The sequence below is a fragment of the Daphnia magna genome, linkage group LG6 (genome assembly GCF_020631705.1).
Source record: "Daphnia magna isolate NIES linkage group LG6, ASM2063170v1.1, whole genome shotgun sequence".
In the NCBI taxonomy this organism is placed as follows: Eukaryota; Metazoa; Arthropoda; class Branchiopoda; order Diplostraca; family Daphniidae; genus Daphnia; species Daphnia magna.
The window spans coordinates 1,367,829-1,386,530 of NC_059187.1; the positions used below are offsets into that span (position 1 = coordinate 1,367,829).

An 18,702-nucleotide genomic window follows, 5' to 3' on the forward strand; every position below is an offset into this window, starting at 1 on the left:
GAGAGACATCAATTTCCAGAATACAGTGGGTGCAATTGTTTTTCTACATCGAAAAATACCTGTCGACGTGATATTCACACACGAGGACTTGTTAAACAAATACATGCACACGCCACTGTGCGACTCTGTACTCTGCAATGATGCAACAATTGGCTCTTCATCGGCGAGTACTTCATCTTTCTTCCCAGGCAATAAAAATAAAGTACATTTTTCTCTCTCTCTCTCTCTGTCTCAGACAGAGAAAAAGTTGTGTATTTCTGCACCCACCTCCTGCTGTGTGGTTTCATTTTCTACGAAAAGGAGTAGCTCTCCATTTGAAAAAGAAAAAAAATAGGTTCTTTTCTTATTTCTTGGCTGGAATGTGCCCTAGTTTCAGTTTCTTTTCATCCTCGGCGTCCCTTTTCTATTGACTCTTTTTCACGCAATACCTTTCTCGTGCTGTGGATGCGAACGACGATGATTCACACGCCTTTGGGCTTTGTTTTGCCTGACTGGCCAATACTATCAGTTCAGGTGGCTACTCTGAAAAAGATATCGAAAGGTATTTTCTTTTTTTTTTCTTCTTTCTACCTATTATTGATGATGCCTAAAGTGCTCCTCCTTCTCTCACTGTCGTCTGCTTCAATGAACACGAGGTAATTCATCATATTTCTGTTTGTTCGAAAACCAACTTGATGATCGAAGGTCCATCATTTATTGAACGCAAACTACTTTTTTGGCTGCTACATGGAATTAGTTTTTTTTTTTACAAGTGAAAGTCCGACATGGTGGTTGCGGTGGTAAGACTCGAACAATTATCTTCACACATCTGTACAAAACGAGAGTCGATATAGTTTTCATACATATTCCTCTGCTGCTGGGGCATTTTGTATAGGACCGATCGAAAACAGCCCAACTAGCCCAACATTTTCACTCTCTCTCTTTGCATGATACACGTGTTTACAACTGGCAGAGAGACGTTCAAACAAGAGAGAGATTGAAGGGAGAGTCATGGGCCACTAGTCAAACAACACCCAGAAAACGATAACGTATCTAACAACACGAAGAGCTAAACAAATTTCTAATTTTCTTTCTTTTCTATTGAAACCAACGAACAATAAATTCAAATGCTAACGCGTGCAGACAGGAGGAGCAATAATAGCCATTTTTGCTATTGAATAATTTCACTTGATCACCCAGTTTTTAATTTCTCGTTAAATGACATTTCGTCCGTTCACTTTTTAGACCAAACTGGTCCCAGTCTTTTTTTTTAAATCTCCGTTTGGCATTGTACGTTAGTAGAAAAATAATTTCAATTGATATCTGGTACTTTGTTCATTTGGCGTGGCCTCGTGTTGCTTATTTTTCAAGTTAAATTCATATTTGGGAGGTCACGAGAGAAAGGAAAGGATTTGATTGAAGATTCTGTCGTTGTCCAGCGTTACACAGTTGCATTTAATAGCCAAGATTTCTTGGAGTTTCAATTCGAATTGATAACTATCAAATCTTTCTAATTCCTTGTACGAAAGAACGCACAGCAATTTCCTGTTGAAAAATGATTTTTGTTTGCTTGCATAATTCTTTTTCCTTTTCTTTCCATCTCTCCTTTCGTTTTTAAATGTCGAAATCAACACGAGACCCACCGGCTATAGTCCATACCGGGAAACACTTTGCCGGCACATAAAAAAAAAATGCTAGTTTTTTTTTTTGTTCATTCCTCGGATATCGTTCTATTAATATTGCCCATAGGCAACTCGTATGCAACATATGGTTGGGATTGGGAATAGGTTTGATACAAGAGTTTTCTTTTGTATTGTCGTGCAACTTCTTTTCTTCTGAGTGCATTTTAACAATTGCGTGCAACACATACGCTGTTTTTGTTACCATGGTACAACGACATGTTCTTTCTACGGCTAGAATTTCCGAGAACTCATTTGCATCTATACCCGTTCCTTTGGACTTGTATTGCGTTTACCTCAAACAAAAAAAAAAATTGCACCTTTCTCAGTCATTGCACCAAGAAGTAAATGTAAATTTACAACCGACAGTGGAAGGGGAAAAAAGAAAAGAAACTTGTCTCATTATCGGGGTTCCCCTTTGATAGTATTTCGAAACGGTCTAATTGAAAAATTCGGTATTTCCAGATGATCGGAAATTTTACCCGCCAACTTGTTTTGTTTATTTTGCAGCCACCTCAATCATTTTGGGCATTGGTGCCATTTGTGCTGTCTGGTTGCGCAAAGTGTTCGTTCGTTCGTGCCCAATTGTAAACATGGCAGAAGGCTGGACAGAAAAAAAATCTTCCTGGTAAGTTTTCCATCTTTATTTTTCTTTAAATTGTTCTGCACTTAATCTTGTTGGACTGAACTGCAAAATTTTCTCTGCAATGCAATATATGTTGTCTTTCTAGGGGTCCCTTGGAGTCACACTCGTTGTCCTCGGTGCCACCGTGTCGTTTTTTTCAACTAGGAAAATGTATTTATGGAGAAAATTGCAGGTTTTTCTTTCTGACATTCAAATAAAAAAAAACAATTACATGTCTACTGTGATTCCATTTAAAGATTTCATCATGTTTTGTTTTGTTTCAGATATCTTCATGAACTTGATGCGGAAACAAATGAATCCAACGATTCATGTCATAATGTTATGGCAGTGAGTAAGTAAATGGTGACACTACCAAGATTGAGTTTTATCAACTGTGTGTGAAAAACTGTGCACCCATTGATGATGGTGCTTTTTTTTTTAGATTGGGTCAATGCTCCCGAATTCATCCCCTCATCTACTATATATTCAGCTGCAGACACTCAGTTAGACTTTCCAGCAATGCAGTCATTTGCTGAATCAGGTATAGTGCTGGCCAGATCTTTGAGGTTTTGCACAAATAGCTATTGCTTTATTTGAGTAGATGTTGTCGAGAAAGAAGGAAGCTGGACCAAGCACCTCACAGCAGACATCAGTAAAATCCTATGCCAAAGCTGTGGACCCCAATGCTGGCCAGAGCTTCAAAATTGCTCAGTCGACATCTGAACTGTGTCCTTATTTTTTCATGGGTTCCTGTCGGTATGGCGAAGAGTGCACCTACATTCACGGCGATCTCTGCGAACTCTGCAGCCAACATTGCCTTCACCCGACGGATGAAGAGCAGAGAATCGAGCACAACCAGGTAATCCATTTCAGACTTGCGACAGTACAAATGTTACACATTTTGTTGGGCACATTTCCTAGAGCTGTCTGCTCCAGCACAAAGTAGACATGGAAAAATCCTTTGCTGTTGCTCGTTCACGAGACAAGGCATGCGGCATTTGCATGGAGATCATTTGGGAGAAATTGCCGTCTACCAAACAGCGTTTCGGACTGCTCCCAAATTGTTCGCATTGTTTTTGGTAACAACACATAAATTTTTATCGATAAATTGGGTTTAAATTTCCCCCCAACAATTTGTTTGTTTTTCTTTAGCTTGGACTGTATACGAAAATGGCGACAAGAGAAACAGTTTGAGAACAAGATTATTCGGTCGTGCCCGGAATGCCGGGTGCAGTCTGACTTCGTGTGCCCCAGTCGTTACTGGTGCGAGACCAAAGAAGAGAAGGAAAAGTTGATAACCGATTACAAGGGAGCCTTGAGGTAGTAAACCGAAAGAAGACCTTTTTTTTTTTAAGGGGTTTTGGAGAGTAAGCCAGCTTTTAATTTTTTTCTTTTCCATTGTGATTTATGTAGCAACAAAGCTTGCAAGTACTTTAATCAAGGTGACGGTGAATGTCCGTTTGGAAACCGTTGCTTTTACTTGCACGCGCTACCTGACGGAACCAGAACGGACGTTGGTCCTCCTCAGGGTAAGCTGCGACGTCGTCGTTTCGGACAAGATGAGGAAGAGGTACATATACATATATATTTTTTTACTTGCCATTTGAAAGAATAATTCATTTTTAATAATGGAATAAAGGCGGAAGTCTTCCAGGTACTGTTGTGGGATTTCTTGGAAGAGCGTGAGAGTCGCTACGTCCTCCAGTTAGGGCTCGACCTGGAAGACCTCGACCTGTATACATCGGATTCAGACGATTACTATTCGGATGAAGCTGACAGTCTCTTTTTCCTCCAGTGAGACGCAACATAGAAAAATAGTTAACGTCGAGTCCAGCGTCCCCTCTCTGTCCGTGTGTCTGTGGCTCGTCGAAAACTTCCTGCACCTCGTCAATCCACGTAAATACTATCCATAATTTTCTTGTTTTGTTTATGTTTTGTTTCGTTAGGTATTGGTTTGTTTTTGTATTTCTTTTTTTCCCACCTCACAACAAGATTTCAAAAAATGATTAGGAGAAGAGGACAAAGACTCTTCTCACTCACACGTTTCTCCTCCTCATGTGGGATACTTCCCGTCATGGTTTCCGCCCTCCCCATTTTCCACTTGCGTCTCTTAAATTTAGTAGTGGTGAAAACACACATATTCGTCTAGAAGCTAAACATCAATCTACAAAAAATCTGTATGCATACTGCGAATGCGCTACTCTTTTTTCTGTGTTATCTGTGATATATTACGTTAAAAGAAAAAAAATAAGCTTGGAATGGAAACATTTTGATGAGTTTTTGTTTGCATTTTAAGCAAAGAAATAATTGTAATGAAGCAAAAGCGTATGCACAATCTTTTCGTTTCGTTAGGGACCAGAGTTTTTTCTTTCTTAAAGAAAAAAAAAAAAATCTTTTTGATTCCGCCGGCCGTGATTAGGTGATTTTCTCTTAATGGTGTTTTGTTGTAATTCATTTTTTTTTTTTAAATCACGACCAGGGGAACTCGAAAAAAAGTGAGACGTACGAACAAGTTAAATCCATTTTTGCAGTTTTTTTTTTATTTATTTTTGACTTGATTCCCGGCTATTCCTTTTAGGGGAATATAGTCGCAATGTTCTTTCTTGTTGATAGCATCACTTGTATACGTGGGGGTTATATATTTCGGCTCTCTCTCTCGCTTCTAGTTCTTGTGTGTGCCGCATATAAAAATACCGAAATGTGTTGTTGTTTTTCTCTCTTTCATTTATGACGGAAAAAAAACAAAAGGTATCAAAAAAGTTCAATTTCTTCTTGTTGGTAACTCTTCTATATACAAGGGGGAGAGAGAGAGAGAGAGTTTGTGAGAGGAAAAAAAAAAAAAACCTTGGGACGTTGTGCACGATTACCTCGGAGCGGTGGAGAAATAACAAGAGCAACTAGAACCTAACCAGGCTCGACCATAAGTCGTTCTTTTACGACGCAACCGAAAATTATTATTATAGCTGTGCCATGTTGCTGCTGCCCCTGCGAGCGAAACAGACGACGTAATCATTTTGAGTGTTTTCAGATATTTTTTTTTGTTTCTCTTCAAAAATAATCTTTGCTTGAATGGACGGGGGAAAATTATGTGGATGAGACACATTTGGAAACCAGTACCCCAGGTAATCGCTGCTACACCCTTTTTACTGTTATCTTTTTCATAGAAAATGAAATGTTTTTCTTTTACTAGGGCTGCTGTCTATTGCGTCAAGAGAAACCTCAGATACGCTTGAAACGGGACTTGGAAACAAATGAAATATTATTAAGGCAAAATTATTATTTAATGAAAATAATAAAAGTATGTCGTATAAGCCGGGAAATTATTCAAAAAGGTGATGTTTTTATCGTCTTCTTACGTTCGTATCGTGATACATTTTTAATTTGTTCTGTACTTTTACTTTTTTGTGTGAAGGATATCAAGAACTTAATTTCCATTCCGGAATATGGAATGGAACCAAAAAAATTAAGAAGAGCCCAAGAACTAAAAAGACTTTCTCCTTCCATTTTCTTCTCGCCTTCCAGCCTCTCCGGCGAAGAAAAACAAAAATGAATTCCTGATCTTATTGCAACAAAATCTATGCAAAAAGGTAAGCGGAAATAATCATTTAACCATTTTTCTTTTTTGGAATGGCGAGAATGCGATCCCGCCATTAGTTGGAAAAGTGAAAGGGATACTCGGGAAAGGTATGCAAAAAGGAAGAAGAAAAAAAAAAAAACGAACGAAAACGAGGTTACTTGTCTGAAGGCTGTTACAACTACAGCCGGGCAAAAAAATAAAGCTTTTCCTGTCATCCCCGTGCCGCCGTAGTTCCATGAAGGGGGGAAGGAACACGCGCTGTGTCGTAACACTACCGATAGATTCAGATAAGAGATACGATTCGTTCTTGTTTACTAAGAATATCTCGTGGGCGTAGTAGGAATTACTAATTTCTTTGGCAGGGTCCTACGCGTTTTTTCCTCTTTCCTCCCCCACGACGTGTAATAAAATTTCAACGATTTTATTATATTTTATTTTTAGAAAGTTTTTTTTTTTTCGCTTCCCGATTTTGGATTTCTATTAAATGAAAAGTTGAAGCTCTCGTAGTGTAATTTTCATATTTAATTCGCACGCGTATAACACTGCGCCATTCGCACATCCCACACGGCCATTAAAATACGTGTTTAACTCAGCATGTGATTCGATTTTTAATTTAAATTTTTTTTTTTAGTTTGTTCGTTGTTTAACAGACAATTAGAATAGAAGGGCAAGGCTCTCCGAAAGGGAAAGGTCGTCTTCTTTTGCTCGTCTGGTTGTCAAAATGACGTCATAACCGGAACTAAATGAAGAAACCTCGAGAAACGAAATCGTATAGGCCACTTGTTTTTTGTTCTTGTTTGTTTTTTTGTTTTACTTTCCTTTATTCTCTTAAATATCGTACGTGCCTCGTCTGTTAAAAATCAGCTTTGGCTTTATTATGGCAACTAGCCCTTGGTGCACAGCACCTGCAGCAAGGCTATTCAAATATCTTATCTTTTTTTTTAAATTATTTTCTTTTCATTCCCCCCCCCCCCTTTTTTTTACATGATGGTAATCCGTTATTTTGTTTCAATCTTGACATAATTGAGGGACTGGAAATGAAAAAAATCTCGTCACGTTACTCTGTGCAGTTAAACGCAATAACAAGAAGCTGGTGATAATTATTGGATTTTAACGACAAACGAGTTACGATATCGTGACATGTCTCTGCTACTTTATTTTTTGTGATGTTGTTTATTCGTTTGCAAAAGCGAAAAGAGTCATCTTTTCACGCCCAATAGACGTTGTAGCAAACGTGATTGGGGAGATTAGGAAACAACAAGAGGTAAAATAGGAATCCGTTGTTCGTTTTTCAGTTGGGAGGAGTAAGAAACAAATCGTGACGAACTCGTATTTTTACAAGTTGCGGGCGTGTGTATTATTTACGCTGTTTTAGTTCTGATTTATTACTGTAAAATGGCCTTCCATTTGTAACGCTCTGTTCGTCTCCCTATCAGCCCATATTGGTAGTTTGGTAGAGCAGTTAGAAATGTGGATGGCGTCACGTTCCATGTAGGTCAACGATGGAAGGGCCTCATCGTCAACCTATTCAACTTCTTTTTTTTTGTTTTGTTTTGTTTTGTTTTTTTTCCTGCTCAACCATCATCATTTGCATCTGGAAATAAGAAGAACATAGTTATTGTTCTTCTTTACTCTGGAAACATGTTCGTTTGGTTGTCTATTGTTGTCGGCGCGCAGTTTTTCAAATTCTTTCTTCGCTTTATGACCGGCCGACCCACGAAATTGTTACGCACACGGTTCGCTATTTTCCCTTTTTTGTGTGTGTGTGTGTGTGTTGTTGTTGAAAATTTGAGCTTTCGACCTTGTTGGCTTTTTTAAAAATTCGTTTTGGATGTTGCTGGCAGGAGATCTTTTTTCGTTATTTAAACAAAGAAGAAGTTCATTCTTTTCCCGCTGTTCGGCGAGTACCTGTAAATAAGTTCACTTTCGTTTCGTCGAAATTTTAGCAAAAATCGCCCTTACAAAAACATTTTGAAATTTTGTGTGGTCTATGACCAACTGAAGGCTCATATGGTTCCAATTTATCACAAAAATTTGTACCCCATTTTCACTCTAGTCGTCCGCAAAAATTCGTGAATTATTTTTTGATTCTTGACATGTGAGACTAGGTTTCGCCATTATTTTAATCGAGGTTATAAATAGGATAGAATCTCTAGCTGTGCGATTATTATTGTTAAACACACACACACACAGACGAGACCCCGTTGTTTATTCTTTTTAATGGCCTTTAAAAACCACTTGGGTTCGTCCTATTATTATTTTTTTAGTCTGTGGCCCTAACTTTAAAAAATAGGCAAAAAAAGGCTCAATTCCTGTGTGGTTTTTAACTCGCCAAAAATGAAAAAAAAAAAAAAAGATTTACAACAGAAAGTCTTTGCGACGTGTCGTAATAAAAAATAAAAAAAATAAAAGGGGGGGGGAAAATGTAAACACGCGTTCGGTAAAAACTTTGTCGGTCGTGAAAAAGCGTTGCCTTTAAACGCCGAGAAAACCTTCGGTCCGATTATTATGGAGTGTCTTATTTGATTGGTTCGGCAATGAAGCGATGAGCCCTTTAAATCGTTGAATGAGGCAATTAGACTATAGTCCAAGTGTCTGCCTTGTGGTCATTCAGAAAAAGCGCGGCGCCTTTTTCTTCTTTTCCTTTTACTAGAAATAAAAGAATAAATAAAAATGCGAGAGGCAAACTGGTCAAACTGCCGACAAATTATGGGCGTCGAAAGAAAAAAAATAAGTTTGCTCATAATCTGCACTCCATCAACTTCTGTTTGTTTTTGTTTTTTCGTTGTCTACAAAAGACAGCCAGCAATTCGATTAAGGTAAACAAATCTGCATAGCATCTTCTCGGCTCGTAGGAAATGCGTTGTAGGTATGACGTCATCGTCATGAGGCATCTGGGAAAGTAGCTCCTATCGTACTGCTTGGCAAATCGTGTAGATTACCTGATTGCATGCTCACCTTTTTTGTGTAGTAGCTGCCATTTGAAAGTGAAAATGTTCTCTTGTTTACCTGAAAATCAAACAAACATTTTTAAATGATGAAGAAGCCAGTCCAAAATTGTTGAACAGGCCTCGGGTCTAGTCTGACATCACGCAGATTTTTACCTATCAACATGTTTTCGTGGCTGTAATTGTATCCGTGCGATTTTCGGCATTTCCTTGCTTCTTTTCTTTGAGGCATTCCCCTTTCGAAATTGAAAGTAGTTGCAAGGGCTGTCCTATTTTCTTTTTACCTCCGTATAATTGGGAGAATCGCTTTCCTCCGGCCCTTCCATGTTTCGTTTTAGCACAAGTCGCAATCGGTTTTCTCCGCCGTGCGAGTCGTATTTTTATTTTGAAACGAATTCAGGCCACACATTATTTACCAGTAACTTTAGTGTACTGGTGTTTTTCATCTTTCTTTTTTTTTTTTTATGTTTCAAACAATTTTAAGTGGGTGCATTTTCTAATTATCTCTCGACTTTTCAAAAGAAAAAAAAAAGAAGAGCCCGACCCACACACGTCGTCGGGGTTCACTTCATCACAGCCTACACACTTAAGTGTTACATAACAACACGCCATTTGTAATGATGATGTTATTGTTTCGGAAACACGTTGGGAAAAGTGTACAAAGCAATTTCCATATTTCTGATGAATTTTTTTTGGCTAACATTTTTTATTTTTTACAAAAGTCAGTGAAGGAAAACGTAGATGAATGGGATAATATTCTTCCGATGACATCGATTGCAGATAGCGAAATTGCTGGTAGACTAACTGGAGACTCTTGTTGATGATTGTCTGAAATGTACAAAAAGAAGGACTGGTCCTTCGTCTCTCATACATTCGTGTGTTTACAAGGTCCGTTTAACATTTAAGTAATTGTGCTTTCTTCTTTGTAAATCGTGCACGATCGTAGTGAGTGAATTACCTATTAAATCGTCACGTTCGAAAATTCGTCAACGCACGCGTGACTTTGTCCTCCAGCCAAAAGATAAGAACTGCTATTGATAAATATCTTTTATTTTTTACACTATATTGTAAGCAACGAACAATAAAAGAGTGATTTTCTGATGTTGACTCACACATGCTATATTTCTAAGGTAAAAGAAAACAAAAACAACTGAAGATATCCGACAGGTGTGTTTTTTGTTGTTGTGGCGTTTTATAAAACGTTTTGGTTGGGTTCGCGTGCTCGAACACCTGGACGATTAGTCAAAGTGAAAGTTTTGAATTTTTCTTTCTTTCTGTTCCTTAACATTTCTGTAGAAAACTTTGTAAAGGAAATAAGTTTTTCGTTGGTAAATGAATTGTCAAACGTAATTCCCTTTTTTTAAACATTTTTATTTTTTCCCAAAAAACAAACAGGTATTCCATTCCGACATGCAAATTCTTTTCAGACCACTCGAGTTTTACTTCAAACCAAGAAACTTCGTGGTCGATCTTCTGTGATACAGGTAAGAATAAATTTGTCAAGTACGAAAGAAAGAAAAATCGAATTTTCTAATCGTGGTCAAGTATAACTCAACAACTGAAAATTATAAAAGAAAATGGTCCAAAACATAAGCTACGTGAAAAGTGTCCTCTATCTCCCGCCCAAGCTTCAACACTCGGAGAGGAAAGAAATCGTCAAACTATGGAACTCAAGCTTATTACGATATTTTGGATATATCGACACGACATGCATACACGTTGATATTTTTTTTAAAGGGTTATAAGAGCTAAATTCACATCAGAAACGTGTAACGATTAATAATGAACCGATGAATTAATATGTGATAGAAAGGGCTCTTACTATGAAACATTTATTCTCTTGACTGCTCAAGGCATCTCAACTTTAGAATTAATTTTATTTTTTTATCTTTTCTTTCTTTACTTGAAGTGAAAAAGAATTGGGAAAGAACGAGGGTTGGGAGACGAAATAAAAAAAAAATTTGGCAAATTATTCTTGTTTTCTAAGACAGAATTTAGATATTAAACATCCCGAGAATAATTAGGATGCGAGGCTTGTTTAACAAACGACAAGGATGGGAAGAGGTGCAAGAGACGGTTGGTGATTTATCGCAAGTATTATATGATGAAGCCCGGTGTGAGGTGAATTTTTTGTACGATGAATCCTTTCTTCCGTTGAACGATGAATGCCGCCAAAAAGGACGAAAAAAGAATCAAGAGGCCATTTCGATGAAAGAGAGACGAGGAAAACGTAGTAAACGACGAAATTTTCACGTAAAAAAAAAACGATGAGAAAACTCATAATTCCATGTCCTGAGCTTCATCCTCACTGAAATCCGACATAGAGGATTCCGAATCGGACGACAGGTGAGCGGCTTCTTGGGCTTCCTGCTCCCTTAAAGCCTCTTCGGTGGCATACTTTTTGACATAGTCCTTGTGGAAAAAACAAAATCCGAGTCGCTATTGATCTAGGTTTTAGGGACTGAAACAAAATTACCTGCACTTTTTTCTTGTACTCTTCAGGTTTGTGCAGATACATGGCTGCTGCATCCCCATTTAGTGGATCAATAGGATTTGGGTACGTTAGAAGCTGTGGCAAGAAAGATTCGAAGATGTTTGACAAATCTGTTGGAAAAAAGAATGTCTTATTAGTTTCTGAGCTTGCTAAAAGTATATATACCATATAAAGCTGTCCAAGCTTGGTTGATAACATCAAGACAGACAGTTCCTGATACTTCGTCAATGTTTGGATGATAGACTTTATTCATGAAGCCAATAGATGGTGATTTGAACGGGTAGTGTTCAGGCAAGTGCACTCGAACTTTCCAGATTCCTCCTTCGTAAGGTGCTGCAATATAAATCAAAAAAAGAAAATGAAACTGTAAAATATGAAGCCATACCAATTCATCCCTTACTTCCTCGTGGCCCATAAAATTTTACAGCAAATTCATTAAGTCCTCCAAGTATTGTGACCTCGTATTTTCCCTCAATCCTAAAAACAAAGGCAATGAACGTTACAATCAAATTTCTGAGAACAGAAAAAACAAACAAAAAATTTATCAATGGTTTTTTAAAGTAAACTAATGAATGATTTAATCAACAGGTACACAAAGTTAAAATTATCCAACAGAAACTTACAATTTGATGACATCTGTGTCCATTCGACGTTTTCCAGCACTGGGCGAGGACATTTTTTATTCGTACTCAAAATCGACTCCCTCGCGCAAAACTCCGGTTTGAATTTTCTCTTTACAAAAGAGTAGGTTCTTTTTTTTTCAGTCTAGAATTTGCTACTTTGCTAATTAATTTCGACAGAAAAGATGGACTCAATGGCCGACTGGCTAAAGGATACCAACAAATTCTCTCTTTTCCTTATATGACGTCACCTATATTTATAAGCAGCACGAGGAAACTGACTTCAAGATATCGTCTTTTATCAAGTAAAACAACGAATACAGTCGACGAGTTTGAAAGCAAAAAAAAAGACGAACTGAAGACCTTGAAATCGCACAGTTATTTTGGTTGAAAAAGATAGATACGCAGTGAAGGAACGATGTGCTTTAGCTCTCTCCTTCCTGACTACTCTCCTCCCCACTGGCCAAAAACCATAACAAAGACACACAGTCAGCTGTGCTGTCATAGTGTTTTGCAAATTGCAATATCTTCATTTATCAGAATTGTCGACTTTATCATCACATCATACTAATCATTATAAATCTCATGGCAATTAATATTTTTCTTGATTTTTGATTTAATTTTATATCCCAAAACATGCTAAGTTTGTGTTCGAACGCAGCCCTGGCTGTTCCAGCTGCTGCGCGCGTATTTTGAACTGATGGATTGAAAATGTAGGTCAGGATTCTGCGCATAAAATACCTACTGGAAATGGAGAGGGGATTCTAACAGTAAGCTACTAATTCGTTTCACTTGGGAAACCTTATATAACTTTATGTCTAGATCACCATCGGAAAATCTAAAGGTCACGTTTTCGACCCAGTCGAAAATATCTTGGGCCTTACATGGTTGAATTAAATCTCTTTGTTATATTTATACCTATTCCGATCTTATTTCTCTTTATCGGAACAGCCTAGTCCTACTGAATAATGCAAACGAAAAAGGCCTTTATTGTAGTCTCTCTTTTTTAAATCGATCAGCTGATTTCGATGCCTAATTAGAAAGCAGACGACTGAATACAGGAAAAGATGAACGAATAATTTCATATTCATGCACACGCGTAAGACGCTTTAAAAATGCTTTATATGTATTCCTGGTTTCTCATCTCAATAAGAATATGTTACTGTTCACTTGTAAGACATGTTCATCAGCCGTGAAACAATGAGTCTCATAAATGAGATCAGACTTATCTATAAAGCTGCTGTTGATGCTGTGAGACCTGGCTTCCTTGTAAACCAAGCAATCAAATATTCAGACAATGTAGTTCACATTCAGGGAGAACTAGAGCTTGCAGTGGACAGGAATTGCCATGTTATAGGTATTTCAATTTATTGATAATTAGTTTAGTTTAAAATACTACAACCGTACTCCCTGGATTTAGGATTTGGAAAGGCTGTTTTGGCAATGGCTCTGCAAATAGACAAGATTATTGGGCAACACATTGTGAAAGGAGTCATATCTATACCTCATGGAGTGGCTGCACAGTATAGCTTGCCAGATCAGTTCTTGAATCGGTACACCATCTATGAAGGGGCTGTAAACAACATTCCTGATGAAGGTTCTTTAAAAGCTACCAAGGAAATAGAAAACATGGTTGCAAACTTGAAAAATGATGATTTGTTGTTTGTATTGGTATCAGGTATAAGATATAAGTATAAGCATTTGTCTGTGTTGCAGCTTGATTCATTTCTAATCTTCCACAGGAGGAGGTTCTGCATTGTTGGCATCCCTAGCTGAGGACCTCTCTTTAGATGAGAAAAAAAAAACCATCAATCTACTGTCCAAGTCTGGCGCTAATATTCAAGAACTTAATTCAGTGAGAAAGAAATTGTCCCGGATCAAAGGTGGCAAACTGGCGCAGCTTTCGTACCCTGCTACAACAATTGCCTTAATTCTGTCAGATGTTATTGGTGATCCACTTGATGTCATCGCCAGTGGGCCCACGGTGAAAAACAAGGATCCTGCGAATATAGGCTTGGATATTATTCAAAAGTATCAGCTTGGCAATCAGCTACCCACCCGAGTCGTAGAATGCCTTTCGTCCCCGACCACAAGCAATCTGGACGATACAATATTTTCCCACGTACATAATTTTCTAATTGGAAGCAATCTAAGTGCACTACAAGCAGCCGAAGCTTACGCTAACCAGACTGGTTTCGCTACAGCTATTTTAAGCGATCGCATTAATGGAGAAGCTAAAGAAATTGGTCTGCAGTTTGCTCGATTAGCTCGCCTTTTCGCCCAGATGATGACCATGTCAAATGATCAGCACGAAAAAATGGAAGAATTGTCCGTAACTGCCGAAAACTTACACATAGACCCGCGTTATTGTTGCACATTGGAGCGACTTGTACGCAGTTGCCGCAACGCACGAAAAAACTTGTGTCTGATTGGAGGAGGAGAGACCACGGTTTCAGTTCGTGGCGAAGGCCTTGGAGGTCGTAATCAAGAAATGGTCCTGAGTTATTTAGTAGAGACTGCTGTTGAGGCATGCTCAGACGAATTGGATATTGTATTCCTAAGCGCCGGAACAGATGGTATAAAGGGTTGATTAATATATGATTTAATGTTTCTTTTTATGTAAATGTTCAAATTCGGTATTCACAGGAATTGACGGACCAACTGCAGCAGCTGGGGCTTTTTCCTGTCAGAGCCAATTTGCTCTAGCTCAGGCACAAGGCCTCAACCCTCGGACTTATCTGGATAACAACGATTCTTATAATTTTTTCAACCTACTTCAACAAGGTAAATACCATTTGATTACTGGGCCAAGTGGTACCAATGTTATGGACATTCACATTCTCTGCTTTTATTGGAAATAATGAAATGTATATTGTTCAGTTAATCAATCAGCCGACAGTAGTTCTTAATTGAGATCCAAACCCAGTGTAGAATTGACGTTTGCGCTTAAATTTGATAAATTTACTTTAGTGGGAGGTAGAATAATTCATCAGTAAGGACTTTTAGGAATTAATTTAACAAAACAACTTTCACTGAAAATTTTGATATCAATTTCTGTGGTGAAGTTGTTACTATGTTTAAAGTGCCTTCGGTTTTGTGGTGAAGTTTTCTTGCCAAATAATGTTTACACAACTGTCATATTTTTCCTCCAATCCCAGCTAGCCTATTTCAAAACCTTTACATGCGCTCTTATGTTAACCTAACTTTTCTTTGTTTGTCGATTAGGTTTAAGTAGAAAAACAAAACAAAAACAAATAAAACATTTTATTTTACTTTAATATTTGTATTTCTAAATCAATGTTTAAAATTTTGCTTTTTGAATTTTGGGTAAAATTTAAAGATAGATTAAACACACATTAATTTCCACAATTAAAAAATAGCAACGAGCGAATAATTCGAGGGAAATAAAAGAAAAATATATACTTGACTTGAGAATCAACGCCAGCGTGGTCTCGCAGGCATTTGAAGCCGACGAACAATCGCAGGACGAGACGAAGTTGCTGAAGGCAACCGACGACGAGGAACTGAAACAGTGTCGATGTTTGTTTTAAAATTGAGACCGACATTGTGCTTGAACTTAAGTTTAAAATCTCTACCTACCATTTTGTAAACTAATGGAAGGAAGTGTTGGTAAATCTTCGACTTGCATTTCTCCCATGAAAACATTGCGGTTAGTTATCTGATAAAATGGATTCGGTGTTCCTGGTTGACGTAATCCCGATAAGAGATTTCGGGTAAGTTCCTGGTGTTGCCTTACTAATTCTTTCCTATTATTCTTCTCCTCGTCGGAGCAGAAATCGATCATGATGCCAACAATGTTGTCAATGCAAAAGTTTCTTTTTTCAGAAACTATCGGTTCTCGACAAACAGGGCAGCCGATGATGGTTGCTCGGTTTTTTTCAAAGCTTTTCCATTGGGTAACGCAGTACTGGCAGAATGTATGCATGCAATTTAACGATGTAGCCTGAAATGTTGTACCAAGCAAATTTGCCAAACGCGTTGTCAAAGGTGTAGGGCTATGTTAACTTACGAAAACGATCAATTCCGAACAGATTCCACAACTTAGTTCCCTGTCAATTCGTTGCATTTTTTCGGTAATGTCTTGGCAAGAAGTATTCTATCTCGAAATCGAATTATTGAAAATACATCAAACATGCTTAAAGGCTTTGTCAAGACTTACCCGAGCTTCTGCGAATTCTACGTCGTCTTTAACGATATCCCCTTCGGTGTTGACGACGGTTTGCTGCTCCTCTTTAATTTGCTTTAGACGTGACTGAACTGCAGTTTCAACTTTCAGTGTTAATGCCAAATTGAATTTCTCTTTCAACAATTCGCATTCTTCTTGACGTAATTCGTTCAGTCGCGTTAGGAGTTGACATTTATGCTTCAAATGTGCCAAAGTCTGATGATCTTTACTAATTCGAAGTTCTTTTTCCTACCCAGAATTAGGAAAAACAAAAAAATTAAAATAATCAAAGTTTGTTACTCTTTAAGCCTTGGCACTTACGCGATGTATTAATATCAATACTTTTTTTTCAAGTTCCAGTTGACGTTCTCGTGCCTGTTTTCCCATCGTGATATTCGTATGTTTTGATCACTAGCCGATGTCGATGACGAATGAGTTCGAATAATATAGGTGTCCTTCGAACTAAATGCTTATGACTTAAGTATCGATTTCAACCGGATCCATAATCGAATTTAAATATTTTACTCGATTGCTCTACCTGTAGATGAAACACCTTTTTGATGGTTTTTGAATTCGTTTAATTATGATAGTGTTATTGGAAATTATTGTTATTTTTCAGAATTGAAATGATTCAGGGTGTTAAACAGGAGGACATTCTACAATTTTGATTCATTAGTTGATATTTATATCCCATCCTTCACCTGTAATTTTGCGCTATTCGCTATTCGCTATCATGGACAAGGCTTTTGCTCATCGTCCAAAGCCAAAAAAGCTGCTCTTTCTAAGCAACAGAAGTGGCTAAAATAAGTAAAACAAAATGAATATCCGTGTTTCAACTTTTTTTTCTTTTATGATTGCATGACCCATTTTCTGAACAGGGTTGATGCGACTGTGGCGAAATCGAGTATGACTCTAAATGGCTTCGAAGTACGATACGACTGCTTCTGTCTCGCTTAATCACTGTCTTTCAATGTTTGTAAACCCAAGAAGAAGCAATTGGGATTCGGAATTCACGTTTTCTTGACGTCCAATTACCGGAATATCGAGTGGTATGGTAAATAGAATACCCTTTTTCGATCTTTTGTTTATTCGGCACAAACCAACCATGAACAGGTTTTAACTGCACAGCGGGAATAGCCTTTGTATTGAACAACATCAAAAGGCTTCCATCAGAAAAGGCCGTATAATTGATCAATAATAATGCTGGGCTTTTAATCGCTTTATCGAATGAATTCATCGATTTACGTGACGGCAATACTTTGTTTCTCAAGTCGTGGCTGTTGCTAAGGCTTTTCTCGGAAAGGCAATAACTAATAAACTGGGTTGCAAATAGACAGTACACTTTTAACCCAGAAAATAATATTCAGAATTCTAGTAATGAATATGGTGCAGAGGAATGTATATTTTCACAATTTCTTTCTGTATTTCCTGTGGTATAATGCAGGAAAGCCCACTACCCACTTAATTAAAATGAGAAAGTAAAGGAAAATTTTTGCCCAGCCAATAATGCAGGACACAGAAACAATTATCTACTTGTGTTGTTGAATCAATGCTCGCAGCTGTGTTTCGTTAGCTCCAGAAAACTCTGCCACCTGTATGAAATGCATATTAAAATAAATTGGTTTGGATCTTTTCCAAAAGTTGACTAACCTTTACACCATTCTTCAAATAAAGGAAAGTAGGCATACAGGAGATGTTGTAATCAGATGCAACATCTTCACATTCATCCACATCTACTTTCAGGAAAACAACATCCGTGAGCTCCTTCGACATGGCCTATAACATAAAATGAAAGTTGAAAAATTTTCTTGTGTTATAAATATGTAGTTCCTGACCTCAATTTTTGGAGCTATCATCTTGCATGGACCACACCAAGTGGCATAGAAGTCTACAACAACCAACTTTCCTCCAGCATTCTTCAACTGCTCACTAAAATCATCCTGTTTAATGCAACAAAAATTTGATTTGGGGATTTAAGAAACGTTAGCAACATGCTGTGTAGTTGTTTTAAACTGCATAACCGGAAAACACCATTAAGTTATTGAATATGTAAAAGAGGTCAAATGCGTGCTTCTGGCTTCTCGCACGGCGTTGTTACAACAGAGAGCCGATAAAGCATTTTTACCTTGCTAGCAACTTGATAAACCATGTTATGTATAAAACAAAAATTCACGTGAAAAAGGTCACTGAGCTAGATCAACAATTTACGTGACCGCTTCAACCGAAAACTGACGAGTCACAACTAGTAGCAAAGAATTGCCTGACAAGTGGCTCATGCCTATTGGGCTAAGTTGCTAGAGACACTGGTGAGTAAAATGTGAACATTTACTACGAATAAGAATGAGCCTTAGGGCCTACATGAATACAAAGCAAGCGCTTTAGGCAGTTCATAAATTCATTTGGCCTTAATGCTCGCTATCAGCTTCTGCCATCTAGTAGTCAACAGTCGACAATCATAATAAAACATTACAAATTTAATGTGAACGTTGAAAAACTGATCCTTAGTTTACATATTATTCACGTAAAACTTTTCGTGGAATACTAAATTGTAAGTGCTATACCAAACTATCGGGGCCATTTAAAGTACCTAGCTA

General features: G+C 37.7%; 5 protein-coding genes and 1 long non-coding RNA gene across 10 annotated transcripts; 3 read left to right on the forward strand and 3 right to left on the reverse strand.

Annotated features, from left to right (window-relative positions):
- Positions 1-441: 441 nt before the first annotated feature.
- On the forward strand, positions 442-4,548 carry LOC116925056 (probable E3 ubiquitin-protein ligase makorin-1). The gene is made up of 10 exons (XM_045175000.1): positions 442-541; positions 2,169-2,286; positions 2,390-2,476; positions 2,568-2,635; positions 2,726-2,829; positions 2,900-3,142; positions 3,205-3,362; positions 3,436-3,603; positions 3,697-3,853; positions 3,923-4,548. The coding sequence occupies exons 1-10, from the start codon at positions 445-447 to the stop codon at positions 4,079-4,081; spliced, it is 1,359 nt and encodes a 452-aa protein (XP_045030935.1). The 5' UTR covers positions 442-444; the 3' UTR covers positions 4,082-4,548.
- Positions 4,549-5,621: 1,073 nt separating this feature from the next.
- Positions 5,622-10,623, forward strand: LOC116925060. Its single transcript, XR_006647992.1, has 2 exons — positions 5,622-5,870; positions 10,204-10,623. It is a non-coding gene; the product is annotated as an uncharacterized LOC116925060 (long non-coding RNA).
- Positions 10,159-12,366, reverse strand: LOC116925058 (ubiquitin-conjugating enzyme E2 H). Its single transcript, XM_045174995.1, has 5 exons — positions 11,926-12,366; positions 11,703-11,779; positions 11,468-11,635; positions 11,285-11,412; positions 10,159-11,220 (listed from the first exon to the last, which is right to left on the reverse strand). Exons 1-5 carry the CDS (start codon positions 11,976-11,978, stop codon positions 11,086-11,088), a joined length of 561 nt encoding a protein of 186 aa, XP_045030930.1. The 5' UTR covers positions 11,979-12,366; the 3' UTR covers positions 10,159-11,085.
- Positions 12,367-12,542: 176 nt separating this feature from the next.
- Positions 12,543-17,753, forward strand: LOC116925053 (glycerate kinase). Of its 5 annotated transcripts, none has more exons than XR_006647989.1 (7): positions 12,547-13,021; positions 13,100-13,279; positions 13,343-13,600; positions 13,665-14,498; positions 14,569-14,706; positions 16,728-16,915; positions 16,987-17,753. XR_006647989.1 is itself a non-coding variant. In XM_032931673.2 (6 exons), exons 2-6 carry the CDS (start codon positions 13,012-13,014, stop codon positions 14,781-14,783), a joined length of 1,497 nt encoding a protein of 498 aa, XP_032787564.2. In that variant the 5' UTR covers positions 12,543-12,692; positions 12,942-13,011; the 3' UTR covers positions 14,784-15,200. The 5 variants fall into 5 exon arrangements, 3 of the variants coding, with proteins under 3 accessions (XP_032787564.2, XP_045030926.1, XP_032787563.2); XR_006647988.1 differs by lacking the exon at positions 16,728-16,915 and having other exon boundaries at positions 16,987-17,157; positions 17,222-17,753; XM_032931673.2 differs by lacking the exons at positions 16,728-16,915; positions 16,987-17,753 and having other exon boundaries at positions 12,543-12,692; positions 12,942-13,021; positions 14,569-15,200.
- On the reverse strand, positions 15,185-16,585 carry LOC116925057 (E3 ubiquitin-protein ligase rnf8-A). The gene is made up of 5 exons (XM_032931679.2): positions 16,430-16,585; positions 16,103-16,357; positions 15,953-16,039; positions 15,523-15,886; positions 15,185-15,446 (listed from the first exon to the last, which is right to left on the reverse strand). The coding sequence occupies exons 1-5, from the start codon at positions 16,493-16,495 to the stop codon at positions 15,358-15,360; spliced, it is 861 nt and encodes a 286-aa protein (XP_032787570.1). The 5' UTR covers positions 16,496-16,585; the 3' UTR covers positions 15,185-15,357.
- Positions 17,491-18,395, reverse strand: LOC116925059 (thioredoxin-2). The gene is made up of 4 exons (XM_045174998.1): positions 18,234-18,395; positions 17,944-18,048; positions 17,759-17,884; positions 17,491-17,700 (listed from the first exon to the last, which is right to left on the reverse strand). Exons 1-4 carry the CDS (start codon positions 18,255-18,257, stop codon positions 17,638-17,640), a joined length of 318 nt encoding a protein of 105 aa, XP_045030933.1. The 5' UTR covers positions 18,258-18,395; the 3' UTR covers positions 17,491-17,637.
- Positions 18,396-18,702: the final 307 nt, after the last annotated feature.